The 22785-nt window shown below is 34.3% G+C and overlaps 2 protein-coding genes across 12 annotated transcripts in view; one reads left to right on the forward strand and one right to left on the reverse strand.

The window, feature by feature from the left end:
• LOC105230740 (protein scalloped) overlaps positions 1–22785 on the reverse strand; it is a 315018-nt gene that overhangs the window by 41185 nt on the left and 251048 nt on the right. For all 11 annotated transcript variants that reach the window (XM_049455645.1, XM_049455643.1, XM_049455639.1 and 8 more), the window contains 2 exons: positions 8854–8990; positions 3406–3544 (listed from right to left, as the gene is read on the reverse strand). In XM_049455645.1, the coding sequence (XP_049311602.1) occupies positions 3406–3544; positions 8854–8990 (276 nt within the window). The remainder of the gene's footprint in view (positions 1–3405; positions 3545–8853; positions 8991–22785) is intronic.
• Positions 13940–22785, forward strand: part of LOC105225714 (AP-1 complex subunit gamma-1) — a 309867-nt gene continuing 301021 nt past the window's right edge. Inside the window, exon 1 of the mRNA XM_049455620.1 lies at positions 13940–13944. The gene's annotated coding sequence lies outside the window, so the exon portion shown is untranslated. The remainder of the gene's footprint in view (positions 13945–22785) is intronic.

Raw genomic sequence — 22785 nt, forward strand, 5'->3', positions numbered from 1 at the left:
AGGAGTCGTTTTAGCCAGTTTTGTCTGTCTGTTCGTCTGTCTCCATAAACCTAAACTAGTCCCGCAATTTTTGAGAGATCGAACTGAAATTTTGTACACGTCTTTTTCTTTCCAAGAATCTGCTCATCATTGTCAAGAAGTATAGTATGTAAACACATATTCAAAGCGCTGCACCACTAACATTCAACAAGATATACATATATACATATATATAAGTAGAAGTAAAGATAGTGAAAGGCCCGAAACGCGCAAAATGTCTGAGAAAAAGAATTCGCGACAAGAAAAGGCAACATAATAAGCAGAAGAAGCAATGGAAAGGAAATGTGTGGGTGTCAAGTCGCGAAGTTGACTGCGATTTGAGGCGAGTTCAACAGGCAGCAGTTATGTATAAATGTACTCTGGTGTATATGTACTCGTATATAAGTATATATGTATGAGCGTTGCATAAATGTGAGATATGGCTTTATGAAATGCTCGCAGACTTCGTTGAATGGCAAGCGGGAAAAAACTGGCCACTTGAGGCAACGGTATACATGCATATGTATGTATATTTGTATGTTTGTATGTCTCTACATAAGCGATAGTTGGGCGCAGCATTTAATGCCTGCCTCAAGGCGCAACTAAATAGCGTAAATCTGCAACTAAATTGATAATTTCAATGAAGTTTTTGTGTTTTTACTTTTTGTATTTTTTTGCAATTTATTTTATCGTTGCACTTTGGCGTATTTCACTTTGCAGAGAACTTTTATGAATGAAGTTAAGTGTTGAAGAAGTATATACAAGTCATATATATATATCAGTATGTATATATGTATATATGTACTATATACATATATACATCCAGTATGCATTTTGATATGCTAGTAAGTAAGTATATGTATGTATGTGAGTGAGAGCCTCCGTAACAAATGGGCTTGTGCATCCTTAGCGATAAGATCTTTTCCATGCCGGCATTGCGAGCTGGCTTACGGACGGCTATGAGGTTAAGACTTCGCCGCTGGGTTTTAGGTGCAACTACTGTAAGCAACTTATAATCCAAATTATTATAAACATACATGCATACATACATACATATGTATATAGGAACAAATAACAATTTTTTTTAATAGGTTTAGAGGTTGTTTTGGTTGGAAAAAAATTTGAATTAAAAATTTATAGAATTCATTTAATATCTGTATAGTGTTCGGATTTCCGCCATAATTCATAAAATATTTTTTGTTGTTGTTTTTTTTTATAATTGTTAAAAATAATTTTCAAATTTTAATTATTATAAATTACATATATAAGTTATAACCTTAAAATCGAAATTTGAGATAAATTTTTATGCAACTTTTTAATTTTATTTTTTTTATAAAAAAAATTAAAAGTTTTATACAATTTTTTTTTGAGTTAATCAACAATATAATAATAGATATGACATAATCTAATTAAAAATTTTATTTTTATTTTTTATTCTGTTTTAATTTAATTTAATTGAATGTATTTAAAGTAATTAAATTTTATATTATTTTATTTTTTATGTTTTTTGGAATTAAACAACAATATTATAATCAATGTATCACATTTTTTTTAATTTCTATATTTTGCTATTTTTAAATACATTTAATTTTACTTAATTTTATATTATTTTAATTTTTATTATTAATTTTTATTTTTTTTATTTATTTCGTCTTATTTTATTTAAATTTTATTTTATTATACTCTTTTTTATTCTATATTAGTTTGTTTTATTCTATTTTAAGTAATTAAATTGTTTTTCATTTTTATTTATGTAATTTTTTTATTTAAAAATTTTCAAAAGTTTTTATTTTTTGTTTAATTTGATTTATTTTAATTTTTATTTAAATTTGTTTTTATTTTAGTTTATTTTTTTTATTTTAATTTATTTAATTTTTGTATTTTAATTTTTTAAATATTTTTTTTATTTCATAATAATAAAAAAAATATTTCAAAATAAAAAATTATTTGTGTTTTAATTTTATTTTTTTTTTTTCCATATTAATTCATTTAATTTTTTATTTAATTATTTTATTAGTATTTTATATGTTTTAATTTAATTTTTTTTAATTTCACTTGAATTTATTCTTTTCACATTATTTTTTAGCCAATCGCTGCGGCATGAACAGTGTAGGCGTCTAAAATTGCTTTGCTGTTAGATTTACTATGATTATCAACACATATACAAACATAGATACACGTATGTATAAGTCCAACGAAGGCAGTGCCTAGTGCCTGGGCACTGATCCACACCGTGCACTGTTGTTAGCTCAGAATCGGCGCAGCCTGTGGGCGGATGCTGTAAGCGATTTAAGCACAAAACTTGCCCGCTGCTAAGCATACTCATACATCACCACACACAAAACAACATGTGTATGTATGTGTGTGTGTGCAAATAGTAAATAGGCGCATAAATGAGGAAATGTGCTGTAATCGCATTAATGCTCACTACATGCTGCCCACATTTGGCAGATCACTTCGCTGTTTTTCTTTTTCTTTTTTTTTCAAACTTCTTTCTTACGCTTTTTATCCGTTATAGAGCTATACACGCAATAGTTGTTGTTTTTGCGTTTTGTGCGCGCATTTTTCAGGATTTCTCGAGTAATGTTGCTGCTGTCATTGCAGCTTTTTTGCTGCTTGTCGCCATCAAAGCGTGGAACGTGCTGGAAAATTGGCGAATTACACACACACACACAAAAATGAAATGGGAAAATCTGAAGTGCTTATAAGTGGCACAGTTTATTGTGGATTATGACAGAGCAAAGAGATTATAATTGTTTTAAAGTGGATTATCGCTCATTGCGGCGACGTTGTGCAATCGTTTGTGGTGCGTGGTGTGTGTCATTTTCGTTTTTTCAGTGCCTTCAGCGCACCAGCTCTAAAATCTTTTAGTGTCGCTTGTTTTTGTTGGGACTCAATAGCGCTTGACGATTCCAAGTGTCAATTATGTGACTTGAGTTGTCAAAACACAATCAAAATTTAGTATTTTTGAAGTAATTGCGGCAATGAGCCGTGATATCTTTCACAAATTTGTGATTTTTTGTGTGAAGATGGCGACTGATGGCGCTTATGGGGGAAGATTCGTTGAAAGGATATATGTGATATGCAATTTTGGTGGAAATTTTAAAAATCATTAAAAAAAATAAAAATTGAAAATCATTATCAGATATAATAACCAATATATAACCACTTTATAACCTAAACTCTAGTTTTGTTTCAGTGTATGATAACCAACATATAACCATTTTATAACCAAAACTCAAATTTCGTTGCAGTATTAGTGGTTTCTATTATATCGCTTTTCCTTCGCCTCTATACTTATGAAAAATGATGTTATGTTATTTTGCATTTTAGGTGACGATATGTGGCTATAAGTATGTGTGTAATAACATGTTCCACTGTACTTACCATACATTTTACCCTCATCGGATAGAATGATTTTTCGTCGACCACATGGCGGATATATGGAGAGAGCCTCTTGAAAACTCTGTTCGATGTCCGGACTCCAAACACCTTCCGCATCGGCAGAGGAGAGATCCTTTTCGTCCTATAAGGCGTGAGAAAACGAAAATCGGGAAAAAAGATTAATAAATACATGACAAAAACATACAAACAATATTATGAAAACATATTTAAACACAATATGTATACAATTATAGTTCCTTTATACACATGTAGTTCCATTGAACCGTCCTTTTTTAGTTTTTTTCAGTTTTTGAGCATAAAAAGTGTCACAAAGGCGCGTTTAATGTGTGAGAAAGTGCACTTTGCACATTAAGCAGGACCCTCTGCTACATAATCGGTTTTGACATTAATGAAGGACAAGCATATGCAACTGGATGTATATGAGCACAAGCGAAGGCGCATGATGGAAGGATATGTGGGATAGCGTGTCATAAAAACGCTGGAGTTGCACTCTTGATCATACATACATACATACATATATATAGATGTGATTGTGTAAGGTTTTACTATGTATTTATGTATGTATTATATTAAAATGGTTGCTGACTGCTGCAAAGTGCAAATCATTCTACTTTTCTCTCATACGCTCTCTTCATGTATCAGTTACAGCACAGTGGGTGTTTGTGGTGCAAATTATTGTAAAAAAAATTATTAGGATGACTGGAAATAATTATTGAAATGAAGAAAGCTTAATTTTTCGAAAAATTTCATTGCAGCCGAAGGGCTAACGATCAGAAATAATGATCGTACCCACGACAGTCCGGTATGAGTAACTGGAACGGACCTGGATTTTTATACGGCTAAGGACGGTAAACGCGGCACTACTCCTCGAAATTACGGCAGGAGTGTTTTCTATTGTTAGAACAACAACAACAAATAACAATAAGCATTTATCATTCCCACGTCAGTCGGATATACATAAGTAACCGGAACGGACCCGATTTCGTGGCCGGCCTTTTCAGCGTTTGCCAAAACTAATTGGGAAAATTTTGTGCCGCAATGAACAAGAAATCATTCATAACAAAGATAAAATGAAAACCAACAATTAATATTTATAATTTTTTTTATATTTTTTTTCTAACATTTTTTAAAATTAAGTTTTTTGAAAATTAAAACTCTGGGAATTTTTAAGTTTTCAATGCAAATTATTAAAAATTTAATTTCTAAAAATATGAATTTATATATATAACATGTAAAGCTACTAGTTAACTATTTTTTTTAACAATTAATTTTTAATATTTTTTTCGACAATAATTTAACAAGTTTTTTTAACTAAAAATCTAAGCAATATAGCATTCGTACAGTTAATTTTTTACATATTTATTGTCTTATTTTTTTTTAGCAATTAATTTGTAATAATTTTTACTTTTTATTAATTTTTTACAATTTAAATTTTTTGGAATTTGTTATTATTAATTTTTTTTTATAATTAAATTTTAACATATGTTTTTTAATATTAATTTTGTTTTATAAATTTTTCATCACAATTTTTTTAGCAATTAATTTTATCGATTCACTTTTTTATAATTTTTTTTAACAATTAATTTTTATTAATTTCAATTTTTTTTATAAATTTTTATAATTTGTTTCTTTTATTTTTGTTTTTATTTTTTAATAATTAATTTTCAAAATATTTTTTTAATATCAATTTTGTTTCATAAATTTTTCATCATAATTTTTTAGAAATTAATTTTTCTCTTTTATAATTTTTGACCAGTAAGTTTTATTTTTTGTTTATAAATTATCGTTAATTTTAGTTTAATTTTTTGAATTTGTTAATTATTAATTTTAAATAATTTTTTTGTTTTTTTTATAAATTTTTATAATTTTATTTTTTATTTTTTTTTTAATGTTTTAATAATTAATTTTTATATATTTTTTTAATATTAATTTTGTTTCATAAATTTTTCAACATAATTTTTTAGAAATTAATTTTTCTATTTTACAATTTTTTAACAGTTAGTTTTATATTTTTTTATAAATCATCATTAATTTTAGTTTAATTTTTTGAATTTGTTAATTATTAATTTTAAATATTTTTTTAAATTATAATTTTTGTATAAATTTTTCATCACACTCATCCCACTGTGCATCGTCACATTACCACGGCAACGCTACTGATATTAATGATGCCAGTCGGCGATATATTGAAGTGCAGCATCGTTGTTCGTTCGTTCGTTCATACGCAGCAACAGCAATGAATTTCGTTATAACGTACGTATGCAACAACAGCAACAAAAGTGTGGTACTCGAGCGTGTAAATTCAAGTAGCTTTAATTGTCAATGAGTTTTAATGAGCAATTTGAGTAGCTGCTCAAAGCAGAGCACAGACAGACACACATGCGCAAATTTACACCTACAACGGAGCACATTTATACAAACACACATATACAACTGTGTTCGAAATAATAGCATGTGCACATACGAGTATACTTCTTCTTTACATAATAATGCATGTGCCTGGGCGCTGGAGTTTCATGGGTGAAGACCGTTGGCAACGCCAAACAGCAGCCAGCAACAACTGCCTGAAAGGCATCTCGCCAATCTAACGGTCTGACGTTGACATTCGGCAACTGTTGCTATTGATGTTGCTGTGGCGATTGTCGTTGTTGTTGCAGGTGGAGTGGTGGCCATGCGCTGTCTTTCCCGTGTTGTATGCGAGTGGTGGCATGTGAGGGGCGCACCTTTGAGGGGGTACACACACACGCTGTTACGGTTATGGCAGCGACTGCGGTAATATAATACAATATTGTCACATGCACGCATTGTTGCTGCTGTTATTATTTGCTTGTTGTTGTTGTTACATTTGTTGTTGTTGATGTTGTTGCAGTTGACATTGTTGCCTTTGCTGTTGCTGTTGGCAGCGCCAGTGTCAAATTACATTGATGAAGTTAATAATATTTGAAGGAGTCTGCGACACATGCAACGCACACATATACATATATACATATTTCACACACATACACACTCTCACATTTATGAAGAGCACCAAAGCGGCATTAGAATCACGGCACACACATTCACACAATCAACGCTATATTGCGCAATATTATTTACATATGCATTTTGACGTTTATGCCTTTGTGCGGGTGTATGTGTGTGTGCGTGTGGCTTCTATTTGATATCCGAAATTGACTGCAAACATATTTGTGGTCAAATGAAATTGCAGGCATATTTGAAAATTAACTCGTATTGTGTTTAATTGTATTTTATTTCGGTTTTTTATTGCACGGTATTTATTACGTAACCACTACAAACACACACACACACTCATACACAGACTCACACGCATGCGTTTATTGTTACATTAACGTTTTCGCGCTTATTTAGTTACATTTTTCATTTGATTCCACATTTAATTGCATGCTTTGTTGTTGTTTTAATAGCTATTGTTGTTGTTGCTGGTATTTTATTGTTTTTGCGTGCAGTTTTGCGTTTGCGGTTGCGCGCCTAAACAACCAAAATGGAGTTCAATTGCAATTGAGTTAAGTGCCATTTTAGTTAGTCTCACTTATGTAAGTGTTTTTGTATGTGTGATGGTATGTGTGTGTTTGTGCGGTAGTTGGTTGTGATTTATTTGACAGCATGAATGTGGATTAAATTATCAAATTTCATGTTGGTTAGTAGGTTGCCATGATGGAGCAAGGAAGGGAGCAGCTTTACCCAAGGGGTTCTCTGAGCAGAATTTAGAAATGAAATGTGTCAGGGGCACCCCCGGTGCACAATACATACCATAAAGTAACTTTTTGCATATTTTGACAGGTTATTATATATATTGAAATTTCAAATCAATAACTAAAATATTTTTGAGCTGCAGGCTTCTAAAGTGCAAGGCTCGTTCCATTTTCTACTTCTTACTGACATAGACACCGCTTACGCGGTTATAGTCGGATTAATAACAGCGCTCCGTTTCTTTTTTGGCTATTTTTTCGCCAATTCAAAATACCAAGTGTAGCCAGGCCCTTCTCCACCTAATGGAGATCTTCCTCTTCCTCTGCTTGCACTGGCGGTTAGTGAATCGAAAACCTTCAAAGCTGGCGAGTTCTCAACACTCATTCAATATGACTTAGCCAGCGTAGTCGTTGTCTCTTGATTCACTGAACTATATCAATGTCGCCATATATCTCGACAGCTCTTCGTACCAACGACTGCGGTACTCGGTGTCTCCAATACGAAAAGGACCATAAATCTTCCGCAAAACCTTCCCCTGGAACACCACAATGACCAACTCATCAGAAAATGTCATTGCCTTTGCCTCCGCATCATATAGCAGGACGGGAACGGGAATGATGAGGAACTAGTAGAATTTCGTCTTTCGCTGAGAGAGAAGTATACTTTTCAATTGCCTACTCAGTCCAAAGTAGCACCTGTTGCAAGAGATTCTGATTCTGCGTTGGTTTTCAAGGCTGGGGTGTAATGCTTCTGGGTAAGCTGTCACAGGGTCTTTGCCACGCACCCTGGAAACGTAAGTAACCCTAGAGTAAGATGCGGTAGCAAACACATGTGGAGTCTGGGGTCACGGTTGAAAAAGAGGAAGTTTCAGCGGTGCCACTCCGACAGCCAAATTTTGTTCAGCGATGAGGCCCAGTTTCGGCTCAATGGGTAAGTAAACAAGCACAATTGCCGTATTTGGGATGAAGAGCAATGTGAAGAGATTGAAGAACAGCCATTTTATCCAGAAAAAATCTCGGTTTGGTATGGTTTGTAAGCCGGTGAAATCATAGGTCCATATTTCTTCAAAAATTATGCTAGTGAAAAGGTAACCAATGAAAAGGTATCAATGGCGACCGTTTTCGCGCCATGATAACCGACTTTTTGATGCCTGAAATGGTACCTCGTGATCTCGGCGACATTTGATTTCAACAAGACGACGTCACACACCGCATCAGTCAATGGATTTATTGAGAATGCACTTCGGCCAGAAGATAATTTCACGTTTTGGGTCGATCGACTGGCCATCCAAGATGGTATGATATTCCGCTGTTAGACTTTTTCCTGTGGGGATATGTAAAGTCTAAAAGCCTATGTGGACAATACTGCTTTGCTTCAAGCCTTGGAGCAAAACATCACGCGTGCATTCACAGATTCCAGTAGAAATACTCTAACGAGTCATTGAAAATTGGACTCAACGGATGGACCATCTGAGACGTGGTCGCGGACAATATTTGAAAAAGATAATCTTCAAAAAATAAATGCCAAAGAATGTTCTTTCGAATGATAATAAACATTCCCCATTAAATTTGAAGTTTATATGTTTTTTCTTTAAAAAAGTAGGGTACGCCCGAAATGAATCATTCTTTATATACATAAAGTAGTATATGCTACATATGTATATGTAAGTACGCTGTTAAATATACTAGAAATATATTTGCGTCAAAATGTTCTACTTACGTCGCTCATATCGCCGACATCCAAATTTTTACTATCCACCATACTGCCATTTGTGTCTGCCGGCCCTAGCGCACCCGGCGGGCCGGCACCCATAGGTGGCCACGGCGACGTAATGGTGCCGGGTCCGACTATACCGTCTGGAAAAAAGTAAATGAAATGTTTGGTATTAGTTCATAAGTAAATTTTTGGTGTTTAAGAAGAAAGAACAGAACAGAAAGGAATACATTTTAGAAATAATTGAGAATAAGAACAAAATTACGCAGAGTAAAGTTTTTTCACATAAGAAAGTAATAGCATATGGTGCTGTAAAGTTACAGTGAAAAGTTGAAAAGTACAGTAAGACCTCTTTGAATGAAACTGAGAATTGTATAGCTGTATCTTTTTGAAATAATTTCATTACAAAGTCGTATATATATAAAAAAAACTTGATAAATGAGTAAAGACATACTATCTGAAATAAGCGATGACTGCATTACCAAGGGCTTACTGTAATAAAAAATTAGAAGAAATAATTCGGCTGCATCGAAACTGCAATACGAAGATATGATAAATAGATGAGGATTGCACCGCGGTCTATTGTGCCCTCTTATAAGTCACAGCGACCCACCTAGCCCCAGCATATACATATATACGTACGTATATAAATTCCAATGTACTGCTTATTCTAATATTCTGCGCCTTCAGACTCCAAGCTACAGTGCAGTCAAATTTGCAGGTGTTCTGGAGTTTCAGGGTCCCTGTTGCAGAACCGGCAACTTGCACAAGAAGCTAGACCCATGTAATATAAGTACTTCTTGAGCTTACAGTGGCCAGTGTAGAATGTGACAAGTAGCCTGAGTTTGCCCCTAGGATTAGCAACTTAGCATGACGCATGCCGTAGAGTTGTTGCCAGTACCTCTCTCTGCCTATTCCTTCTTCCTTACGGATCAGCTTCTTTATGGTATGAGAACCCACCGCGATGAGGGATTTTGGTATGGTAGGCAGTGGATTCTACGAAGCGGGCGTGCTCATCAGCCAGTTCATTCCCGGCTATACCTTTGTGACCGGGCACCCAGATGAGGTACACTTGGTAGCGATCCGATAAACTTTTCAAGTGTTCTCTACACTTCTCAACCAATAGCGATTTCATTTTGTATTACCCATTGTCATAATATCGCACACATATGCACTTCTTCTAGTATAAAGGGCTATAAAAAGAGCTTGATCTTGCTTTTGACCGTAAGTTTGTATGACAACTATGTGATATACTAAACACTCCGATCTTAGCCAACATATTCGGAGATTGTAGCGCGGCTTTAGCCAATAATCCATGAAGTTAAGATTTCTCGTCAAACAAAAAAGTTTTCCATAGAAGGACTTGACCTTGATCTGTCGGTTTGTATGTCAGCTTTTGCTATAGTGGTCCGATATCGTCGGTTCCAACAAATGAGCAGCTTCTTGGGAAGAAAATAAGTCCTGAAAGTGGCAGCTTGAAATCTCAAAAACTGAGGGACTAATTCGCATACATACAGCCGAACAGACGGACGCCTCAGCTTGTGACGATAATTAGTTTACCAATAACTGCTTTTGACATCCGATAATTAATAGCTTTAGTGTTTTTTTTTGGTAATTCTAGTGCCATTTTGCCTACAACTCCACTTTTTGCTGAGCACAGCGTTGCATTCCGTGTTGACTTTGACATTTCTATTGGCAGCCGTTACTATTTCACAAGTTAATAGGGAAAATTTATTGTAGTGTGTGTGTGTGACAAACTCGTTAGTTTACAGCTAATCTACGACTGCAGTGCAGTGTTGCATTTTTTGCTAAATTTTGTGTTTGAGAATTTTTTTAAGTGTCAGCACTGATGAAAAAAAAGGCTCTACACACCATTGCAGTCAAACTGACAGCTCCAGCGTAGGCATAGAAGACAATTTCGCAACACTCACGGAGCATTGCAATAATAACAACAAAAAGCTGCAGCTTTGAAAAAGTGACTTAATATAAATGTATGCATGTCAGTCAACAACAGCGGAGTTGCCGAGAGGGGAAAAAATACTCGACGCTTTTGTTGAAAAATGTGCACAATTTCGCATGCAGTTTATTGCCTTTTGTGATTTTGACATTTTCTGCATGTTTCCAGTGGGCGGATGCGCAGCGAGTGACCAATATATGAGCACACCCACCTACACCGCCAGCAAGCATTTGAAACGTGATTTAGCAGCGTGCATGGACTCACGCCTAACCCGATCTATGCAACTCAGCCGGTAAGCCGCCAGTCAGTCCGCCCGTCCGTCAGTCAGTCAGGCAATTTGTGTCCCGTTCAATCTCTCCACGCTGGAAGCGTAGTCTGCCTGCAAAGCGAAAAGCCGAAAAAAGACGTTGTGCCGACAGTGTTGCATTAGCGTTTGTTCGCCGCCAGCGCCGTCGTCGCCAGCGCTGCGGCCATCGTCATCGCTGGTAATTGATGTGTGACATTGCAGTAGCCACAAAAATTTGCCAACTGTCTGTTGTCTGCTGACGACTGCCAAATGTCCAGTTGACTATTGTCTGCGTCCCGCCGTCCGTTGTCCGTTCGGCGCGGCTATTAGCAAATTTTTTTGCATGGGTGTGTTCATTTTATTTTGTATGTGTGTGTGTATTTGTGTGGCGTCACTCAGCAGAGTTGATTTATTTGTCAAATGTGCGAAGGCGTGCCCGCTCTACTACAGTAAAATTTCAAGTTGATCCCTTTTTTGCGGGCGGATGATGTAATAGTGTTGTTGGCAAAACTGTATTAGCGCTTGCGGCTTCAAATCTAATTATTCAGCGAAGGTTTTTTGAGACTTTTTTCGTAGAAACTTCATAAATCTGTAAAGAATAATACAAACGATTTCATAGAAGCGCTTAATTTTGATCGGTCAGTTTGTATGACAGCTATATGCTATAGTGATCCAAACTGAACAATATTTTCGGCGATTGTAGCGTTGTCTTGGATAATAATTTATGCCAAATTTTGTAAAGATATCTCCTCAAACGAACAAGTTTTCCATACAGGAACTTGATTCCGCTCGTTCAGTTTGTATGACAGCTATATGCTATAGTGGTGCAAACTGAACAAATTTTTCGGAGATTGTAGCATTGCCTTACACAATGTTCCATTATAAATTTTGTGAAATTATTTGTCAAAGAAAAAAGTTTTTCATACAAAGAGTTGATTTTATGGAATACGAGTATGTTATAGTTAAATAAAAGCTCGCTTTAGATGGCGCTGTAATTTGAAATTCTGAATTTTCGTTGCAGTCCTAATACATACATACATATATTATACAAAAATAAAAAACAGGATTTTTTTATTACTCCAACTAAATTTAGACCCATTTAATGTGCTTAATGGCGCTGCCTGCCAGCCTCGATCAGAAAGAAAGCTCTTTTAAAAGCTGCATAGGCAAGTTCAAAGCGCTTTCATTTCATGAAATTAGCTTTTCCATACATTTATAAGTATTTACGGTCAGATTTATGGTATCCGAAAATGCTTTAAATACGTTTACACAGAGGATCTTAAAGACTTTCATCTGTATTTGGTTTTTTAATTGGTAGTTTGAAGAGCTTTTCCATCATGTAGTGGATCGGATATAAATAAATATTACTATTTCCAATATTTTTGAAAAATTAAATAATTTAAATGGATAAAAATATTTATTAAAAAAATTTATTTAAATTTCAAAAAAAAAAATTTTAATTTTCAAAAATAAACTTTTAATTTTCAAACAAAACGAAATACAAAAATTTGAAATACACTAGAAAAATTTGATTTAAATTTCAAAAAAAATTTTAAGTTTCAAAAATAGATTTTTAATTTTCAAAAATATATTTTTTTTAAATATCATCTGCTCCAATTTGGGCCGGAGTGACAAAAATGTCCTCTAATGCCGACACGACGATTTTTCAACACTGTTTCTTTAACGTTTTTGATGTTATCGTCATTAAGAGGAAGTGGATGGACGACTCAGTCCGAGTCGAATTTGATCAGATAAGCATTACAATCATTTTCATAAATTAGTTATTAATTACATTAAAAAATTTAAATAATAAGAAAATGCAACTCAATTATTTCACATAAAAAATATATTAATTTTTTAATATTTCAAAATATTTCATATAAAATTGTACACTTCACAATAAGATTAAATTCCCTTAAACTCTTGTGAAAATGGCACATCTTTGCTTCTCTGCGTTTCCTTTGCTCCCGCATTTCCCACTAAAAAATTATTTGGCTCTTAATATTAAGCAGAAAATAAAAAGAATTCTTTCATATTTCTGTACAACTCAAAAATGCCGTGAGCAAACGCTCTCCTTTCTTTTGCTTTGATATTCGCACCGAAAATTTCTTGTAATATTTTGCCTTTATTCGGTGCTGCTTTTGATGGAACTTTCCAGCATTTACTATGAGAAGCAAACTCTTCGCTCCCCTTTAGAGCAATAACAGAAGAATGTAGTACCTACACACATACAAAGATTTACATAAAAATGCTTGGGGGTGCAAAGATTTTCATTTTTCAACCTTTGTTATCCACAAGGAAAATTTTCAAATATCTGTGCGTGTGTGTGTGAGTGCGTTTTGACAAGCACCTGGTTTAGTTGTTGCTTTGCATTTAAGCAACCCTTTTGCCATTAGTTTAATTTTAACTCAGAATATATGGAATAAATTCCACTCTTTCATATTTTGGGGTTATTTCAGGCGTGTTGTTTGTGTCAAAGCGCTGAGGAAATGTTGAATTTGAAATATGCGCTTGAAAGTGTAGAAATTTTGCTACAAATGTTGAAATAATTGTGAATATAAAAGATGGGAAAAGATAGTAAAAAATGGTGGAAATGAGTAAGCAGCATTTTTCTGCGCCAAATTAATACGAGAGAAGATAAAGAAAGTTCGGATTTAATACAAAATAATAATAAAAAAAAATTAATTAATAAATAAAAGTAAATAAAATAAGTTTTTATGAAGCCTAACATGACTATAATTATTGTGTATATCTGCGGTCTTTTGGACCCAATCTTAAGGCCACAAATTTCGGCTAAAAAACCAAACCAATATTGGAGACACAAGAACCAAGGCATTTGAAAGGAAAGAAGTTGTAGTTAAATTGAGACTTCATCGGCTTTTATAGCCTTTTCGCACAGCCAAATAAATTTAGTACATTAGAATTACAATTGAGAAATCAGCTTTTGCCTTTCACGCAGTCGGCTAGTCGGTTAACGAAAGGCTTGATTAACGATCCGCTGTCATACATGCGTGTGCTTTTCATTTCGTATTATTTCTATTGATTAATATCTAATCCTCAGCTGATTGCTATTTTATCAAGGCATGCTAACAAATTGATAGCCTGGACAACAACCCGCAGAGTTAAACATGGCCAAATATACAGTTTAGACAAAAACCAACAAAGTTGCATTCTCGTTTCAACTCCATTTTTAATTCGATTAAGAATTAATGTAGTAAAATAAGGCTGTTATTTTGTATGCTAAATCGATCTAAATTAGTCGAGCAACGGCCAGGTTTAGTAGAGTAAAATCCGGCTCGACTAAATGAGCAGACCAGTTAATTGATCAATTAACTCCTGTACAAAAAGGCCATTAATAACAAATTGTGGTTATTTAGTGATTCTGTATACCAACAATCGAGTAGTACCTTTTTGATGACTTTGGTTGGTTGATTAAGAAGTTAGGCGAGGCATCGCGACACCCCAGGTGGTCACACTTAGGTCTTCATGAGGCCCATTGTGCTTCTTTTAAGTCAAAAAAATAATTTATTAAGACTTTAATGGACAATTCGTAAAATGAATTAAACGATAGATAGTTGAAATGCGAAGTAGACAATAAGGAAAGGACTTCAAAACTCATTGGTAAAGTTTTGTTCCTTATAATATAAAATATTGAATTTGGCGTTAGAAATATTTATAGGTGGCACAAATCTATACATTATCGAACATAATTTTCTTATAATAGCCTTATTTAATCCTTTCATGGACGCACATTTCTAAGGAGCATCGAAAAATTACTTAAATGGTAGTTGAAGTTCGAAGGAGACAATATGCGAAGGGATTCAAAGCTCACTGAATATAATCTGGAAATATTTTTAGATGGCAGAAGTCTATACATTATGAGACATAATTTTCATATTTTGGATCTTTTGTAATTAGAAAGCAAGCAAGTTGGAAAAATTTTCAGGCATAGAACACATAAAAAGCTTAATCTAACTAAATTAATGGGCCAGCTATGCAAGCCCAAGAATAACGATTCTTAGAAAACAGAAATAATATTCCGGGTCAGTTGAGTTTTGTAGCAGACTTATATTTTGAAATCAAGCATTTCTGGATTATTTTTTGTTCTTCTAAATTTATTCTACGAATATTTGTCTAATATCGCAGCTCCTCATAACAATCTGTATTCACTTGAGTTTGTCGAGGCGGCCAATAATGAATTCAAAGTCCGCTTAGGGCATCGATTCTACAGTTTGTTGAAACAGAAAATCATTAAGTTCAGGCAGTTCAGGCCTTCAATTTCTGGTCACTTAAGATCTGAGCGCCTTTAGTGCTCATAATTTATGTCTTCATTAATATTTTGGAAAATAGAATTGTATTTTTCCATCATTGGAATTCTGTTTTCATTAATGGCAGGATGAGCCTAGATTTAGGAAGTAACTCCTAAATCCACTCAGAACAATATCAATCTCTATCTTGTTGCGGTGACTCCTGTTATCACTGTAGATGCTCTGGAGATCGAGATCCAACAGTGTAATTGATTAAAATCTTTCTGCTACTGGAAATATTGGAGGATTTTAGGATGACGAAACAAGTTCTATGGTTTCTGGAACGTATAAAACTCAGATGCAGCAGTTCTACCATCGAGATACATATATTGTTTTGGAGTTACAAACTACCACTATGAAGTACTATAAATTCAAAAGTCCACACGAAGTAACAAACGAATGAGAGCAGATAATGCTGACACTCAAATTACGCAGTTTGGAAAAAAATGAAGCTTCTCAGATTCAGTAACTGGAGTGTGGGAACCAGATTATTAAAAATTTTGAAAGACGCGGTTCATTCTCAAAATATTTCGAGAAATAGTCATATATGAGTATACTTGGGTTCAAGAAAAAACTGCTCTGTCTCAAAAATCACCGTCGTCTTCAGAAATACAGAAGTATACTCTAAAGCTTAATATGACATCAGTATCGGGGTAAAAGGCAATATTTTTCAAGGGAGCTAGAGCCTTCTATTATTAGATGCTCTGAACCATAATTTTTAAAACCGCCAAATCGCGAACACCAAATAGCAGTCACACCTTACAACTGCTACAGTTGAAAAAGGACACATCCGTACAAATTCACTAAATCATTGAAGACAATCAAATAGTATCTAAGCAATTCTCAGAAGTGACGACTTCACGGCGTTCAATGCGTTTAAGGCGCGATCAAACTGTCGCGTTGATTAAATTTTGTTTCGGTGAATTATTTATATGCGCGCGCTGTTGCCACTGCCAGTGTCTAATGTGCGCCATAGTTGTTGGTGTTGTTGTATTGAAATTTATGCACTTGTAAGGCAAGCCGCGCCTCCATGACAACTGACAGCTGAGCAGCGTCGCAGAAAGAGCAATAAGGCAACAACAATGTGGAGCAAAGGGCACAAGGAATATGAACATACATATATGTACATATGTATGTATATACATTATACTACACATATGTGTGTATTATAGAATCTTAGTGTGTGTGTGTCTCTGCATTTTCAAATTGATTTATGTTTATGTCTTGCATTTGAAAGTTATTGCAATTTTTCTCGCTTATCTTCGGCAATAAAAATGAAGGAAAATTGCAACAACAACAATAAAGTACAACAAAACTAAAGAACAACAACAAACACAGAAAAATATTACAACAACAATGAAACAAAAACAGCAAAAAATTACAATAACAACAACAAGCGTAAATTACAACAACAACAACAACAACGAAAAAATACAACAACAATAAAAACAGCACCACTAAATTAAAAAACAATAATAAAAACAACATTAGAAAAGCAGCAATGAAAATAAAATTACAACAACAACAAATACAAAAAGCTCGCAACTAAATTAAACGCAACACTCCAGTGTCCGCACTTTATTTTTGTTGCGGTTGTTGTATTTTCGTGCATTTGAAATATAATCCGCATATCTGCAACAAACGCTGTGTCCAAGCGCCACACGCTTAGCGAAATAATAATTTATTCATTACTCGAGTGCTGAAAACGAAAGACAAAAATGAAAGTGTGCATGCATGTGCATGTTGTGGATAAGAAAAGTCAGTTAGCTAAGCGCTCAATACCTTTCCCGCTTGGACATTCACGCTGCGAGGACGCGCCGGTCACGCTGCAACCGTGCCATGCATCATTGTCACACATAACGTTATTTATGTAGATGAGCACTCACACACACAGGCATACATTCGCGCACTTGTTTGACTGTTTGTGTGTATGAATGAATGTCCTGCACTTTGACTGCCGCCACTTTAGTTTATTATGTGCGGAAATTTCGGTATTTGCACGTACAAGCGGACTGCTGTTGGACTGAGGGGCACGGAGAGACACACATTCACACATATGTATATATAGATACATATATACATATTTAAGTACGTGGTTTGGTTGTCAGTGCTTGCAGTTTATACAAAATTTCTGTAAAAGTATTTTCTAGAATTTATTCACACACATTCACATATACCCAGCTTCACACGCACACATACAAACTGCAACTACAGGTAATGTTCCCGTCTGTATGCATGTGTGTCCAAATGCATGCGAATTAACTGAAAACGTGTGTGAAATATAAAAAATGTGACGTCAAAGCGTGAGGAGCGTCAGCCCTGTGTGGCTTGTGTGTGTCAGGTTAGTGCACTTGTACTCGTTGGCGTGGCGAAGTGCAGTGTTGGCCATTTCTAGCTGTAAATAATACGTGCATAAATACTCCACACTTCGCTTTAACTACATTTACAATATATTTTATTATAAAAGGTAATTTATGTGCGCGAGAGTGAATGAAATAAAATGAATTGGCTGAAAGCAGGAGACATAAGACAGCGAAGGAGCTAAATAAAATGCTTGAAATACATTTTTTGTTTAAAAAAACAGAGAAAATAAGTTATTTTCGACTGCACCGAAGCCATAATGTTCTTAAAGATGTATTTTTTATGACGTAAAAGGGAATTAAAGGATCTTTATAGTGACCTTGATCGGCCAGTTTGCATTGCAACTAACCTCCATTAATAATACGTCTAATGACATCATGGAAGTCAGAGAGCATTGTTTCACAGACTTAACTCGACCATGTTTAAAAAAAAATGCAATTTTTTAGAACCATGCGTGTTTTCACTTTTCTTAGGTCCAAATGACCTCAAAAAATGGTTTTCACCGATCCTTCCGATATCCAAAAGCCAAAAAACATCCGTTTGAAGGCGAATCATCCCTTCTCAGGATTATGCGCTGGATTTAAGATCAGAAACTTAAAAAACGACCCCAATGAAAAGAAACACTTAGAATAACCTGGAATGTCCGGTCCCTTAATTGGGAGGTGTCGCTGCCTAGCTGGTTGATGTGTTCATAAAAAATAAAGGCTGACAACGCAGGGGACCGAAATATGGATATCTGTAGTATTAGATTCCAGCAAAAGAAAATTCATCAAGCTACCTGGCTATCTCCGGTTCGAAAAGCCATCAACCAAATCGATCATGTTGTGATAGACGGAAGACTCGTCTCCAGTGTTCAAGACATGCGTACGCTCCGAGGTCATAACATCGACTTGAACCACTATACCCGCAAAACTAATACGGCTGCGTAAACTGACGGTGAGCAATACCGATTACATTTATATAGACGAATGAATAAATATTCTTCAAAAAAATAAAACTCCCATTATTCCTTGCATACACCTCGTAAAATGTATCTGGGGTAAAAGAGAGAGCTGTGATATTGTTTGACAACTTTCATATGCAGTAAGACAACAAGAGAGATTTATAAAGAGAGCTACTTGGAGAATATATCGTCGAGGTCTTTAAGATGAATATTGAAATTTTCTTGTGCTAGTAATGATTCCAGAACAGGCTTTTGTGCGGGAAGTCTTTTTTAACTTTGTTTGTAGATATGAGACAACAACTCAGCGAAGGTGATTTTATATGTATGTATTTTTTAAATTTTTTAGCAGTTTTGAAGTAATCGGATCAGGGTTTGGTGTTAAGCTAGAACAGTGTGAGAGGCAAGCGCAAGATAGAGGCAGTTTTCATGACAGTTGAAAACATTAAATGAAAGATTTGAAGTTTTACAAAGTACAAAAATAAATATTAAAAAAATTCAAGAATAATTTTGAGATTTTTGTTGTACATAACATATACATATGTATGTGTTTTTCAGCTCGAAACATTTAACTGCCGGGGTTCATTGAATAATCGCGTGGGTTACAATGAAATGAATATGTATATAACCATATTTACAAATCTTCCAAAATACATACATATGTATATACTGATATCAATATACATAGGTATGTATAAATATATATATTATATTTCCTTTAAAATCTATCTCCACTAAGAAAAAAAAATCCGTCATTCATTCATTCACCGAGTAAAAGAACACCATTAATGACGGCGTGTGTGTGTGAGTGCTCGCGCTCAAGAAAAAAATCAATTGCCACTCGGCGTGCTCGAATGTCCTTCCAAGAATTGGCGATAAGCATCTAAACGGTTTTCCCATAACTTTTTTTTTCTACTTTTTCACTTAGCTGCTAGGTTCGTTCATACACTCGTATTTACTGCTTCGCTCAGCGGCGAACTGTTTGAAGTGACATTGGCAGGTATTTACGGTAATGACCCAAATCAAAGTGAGGGAGGAAAGAATATCGAAGAAAAAATTGTAAGAAATATAATATTAAAATGCCTAGTTTGTTGTTGTTAGGTAAGTGAAGTAGCGAAATAGCACAGAATTTACAAGGATAAAGATGGCAACGTAGATAGTAGCTATTGGCTAGATAGCTCTGGCTTTGGTGTATGAATCAAATAATGGTGACTTAGTGGGATCCGCTAATAGTGTCGCCGCCTTTGAGTTAAGATTTAATGAAATATTGCATGGCGGTACTGCTGTTGTTGTTTTTAGTGTTGTAGCCCCCAGTGTGATGAGTCAACAAATGAAAGGTTATGTTGTGGGATTTATGTAGAAAGAGGTTCTAATTTGCTTGAGTACATTCGCACAGGAAGCATAAAATATAGTTATTGATGACTAAGTTGCCAAAAAATATGTGTGGTTAAAGTATTGACGATACAGAATTGAGTTTTGTGGTTTGTAAAAAGCGTAAGTGTAAAATGCGGGTTTTGAAAAAAAAAATAATTTTTAGTATAAAGGTAGTATGTTTATAATAAATTTTAATATTAATAACTAAATTAGAATTTTTTTGTCTTTTTGTTGGTTTAAAAGTGCGTAAGTGCATATTGTTGATTTTGGAAAAATTTGAAATTTTCATAAAAATGGTTATGTTTATGCTCAACTTAAATATTGACATCAAAATTATTTTTTTTTTCTTTTTGCTTCTTTAAAAGCGCGTAAGTTCATAATGTTGGTTTTGAAAAAAAACTTTTTTTGGAAAAAAGGTAGTAAGTATGTTTATATTAAATTTATATTTGAAAAATAAAATTTGGTATTTCTGCTTCTTTAAAAGTGCGTAAGTGCAAAGTGCGGATTTAGAAAAAAATTAATTTTCGTAAAGAGAGGTTAAATTTATATGGAATTGTAAAATTTATTAATTAAATTTAAATATTGACAACTAAAATAGGTAGTTTTTGTATTTTATCTTCTTGAAAAGTGCTTAAGTGCAAAATGTTGGTTATGAAAAAAGTTGAAAATTTCGTAAAAGGTAGCTATGTATACATATATTAAATATAATTGCTGCTAAGCTGCCAAACCATGTTTTCCACATTAGAAGCGCGTAAGTGCAAAATGTCAGTTTTGAAAAATTTAACATTTTCGTAAAAATCGGTTATGTTTATAAAGGGTGATTTTTTAAGAGCTTGATAACTTTTTTTTAAAAAAAAAACGCATAAAATTTGCAAAATCTCATCGGTTCTTTATTTGAAACGTTAGATTGGTTCATGACATTTACTTTTTGAAGATAATTTCATTTAAATGTTGACCGCGGCTGCGTCTTAGGTGGTCCATTCGGAAAGTCCAATTTTGGGCAACTTTTTCGAGCATTTCGGCCGGAATAGCCCGAATTTCTTCGGAAATGTTGTCTTCCAAAGCTGGAATAGTTGCTGGCTTATTTCTGTAGACTTTAGACTTGACGTAGCCCCACAAAAAATAGTCTAAAGGCGTTAAATCGCATGATCTTGGTGGCCAACTTACGGGTTCATTTCTTGAGATGAATTGTTGTCCGAAGTTTTCCCTCAAAATGGCCATAGAATCGCGAGCTGTGTGGCATGTAGCGCCATCTTGTTGAAACCACATGTCAACCAAGTTCAGTTCTTCCATTTTTGGCAACAAAAAGTTTGTTAGCATCGAACGATAGCGATCGCCATTCACCGTAACGTTGCGTCCAACAGCATCTTTGAAAAAATACGGTCCAATGATTCCACCAGCGTACAAACCACACCAAACAGTGCATTTTTCGGGATGCATGGGCAGTTCTTGAACGGCTTCTGGTTGCTCTTCACCCCAAATGCGGCAATTTTGCTTATTTACGTAGCCATTCAACCAGAAATGAGCCTCATCGCTGAACAAAACACGCGCGCGAAACACATTTCGAACCGAACACTGATTTTGGTAATAAAATTCAATGATTTGCAAGCGTTGCTCGTTAGTAAGTCTATTCATGATGAAATGTCAAAGCATACTGAGCATCTTTCTCTTTGACACCATGTCTGAAATCCCACGTGATCTGTCAAATACTAATGCATGAAAATCCTAACCTCAAAAAAATCACCCGTAACTTAATTTACAAACTTTCTACTTTTTGCTCGTTTAAAAGTGCGTAAATGTAAATTGTTAGTTTTGAAGAAAATTGAAATTTTCTTAAAAAGTTGTTAGGCATTTACTAAAGTATGATTTTCATAACTAAACTAAAAAAATGTGCCTTTTTGCCTCTTTAAAAGTGCGTAAGTGCAAAATGAGGGTTTTGGAAAAAAATAATTTTCGAAAAATGTACTAGATTTAACTTTTTCAGAACTAAGCTGGCACAGGTACACCTTTTTGCTCTACTTGGAAAGAGCTTAAGTTCAAAATACCAAAAATTGTTATAAAAAATTAATTTTGAGATTTTTGATCCAAATTGAATACCAAACAATTTAAAGCGCATTATCTTTAATTAATTTATACTTTATATTTTTTCTGCGAGACACTGCGAGTACACGCCTGTTTTCTTTGCCTTTTTTATTAACAAAAATTGTGCGTGAATAATTTGTGAGGCATTAACCCGTAAGTGAGAAACGTGTTTGGCATTTCTAATGAAAAGGGCGCAAAAAATAAAATGAGAACAACAACAAACAAAACAATATTTGTACAGAAGAATTTGTGGAGGAGACAAAGAAATGAAGTTGCGGCGTTAAACTGACCAACAGCAGACATTTAAGCCAATATGTATATGCATCTATATATACATATGTATATATATACATACATACATACAAATATTTTTTAAACATACATTTATTTATAAACCAAAGTTATTGCAACCTCAATTGTTTAGCCTGAAGCTTTTAATAATTTTTGTCGCTATTGTTGTTGTTTTTATTGTTATTAGTGTATTATCGACAGGCGCATTAACATCAAATTAAATGACAAGTGTTTTCTTGCCTTTGCATAACAATAAGCTTGGGTTAACGTGGAAAATGCAAACACGCCACTTTGTTGTGACTCAAATTGCTTAGCCGCCGCATATTTTGGCTTATCACAA

Source organism: Bactrocera dorsalis, chromosome 4 (genome assembly GCF_023373825.1).
Source record: "Bactrocera dorsalis isolate Fly_Bdor chromosome 4, ASM2337382v1, whole genome shotgun sequence".
Lineage (NCBI taxonomy): Eukaryota > Metazoa > Arthropoda > Insecta > Diptera > Tephritidae > Bactrocera > Bactrocera dorsalis.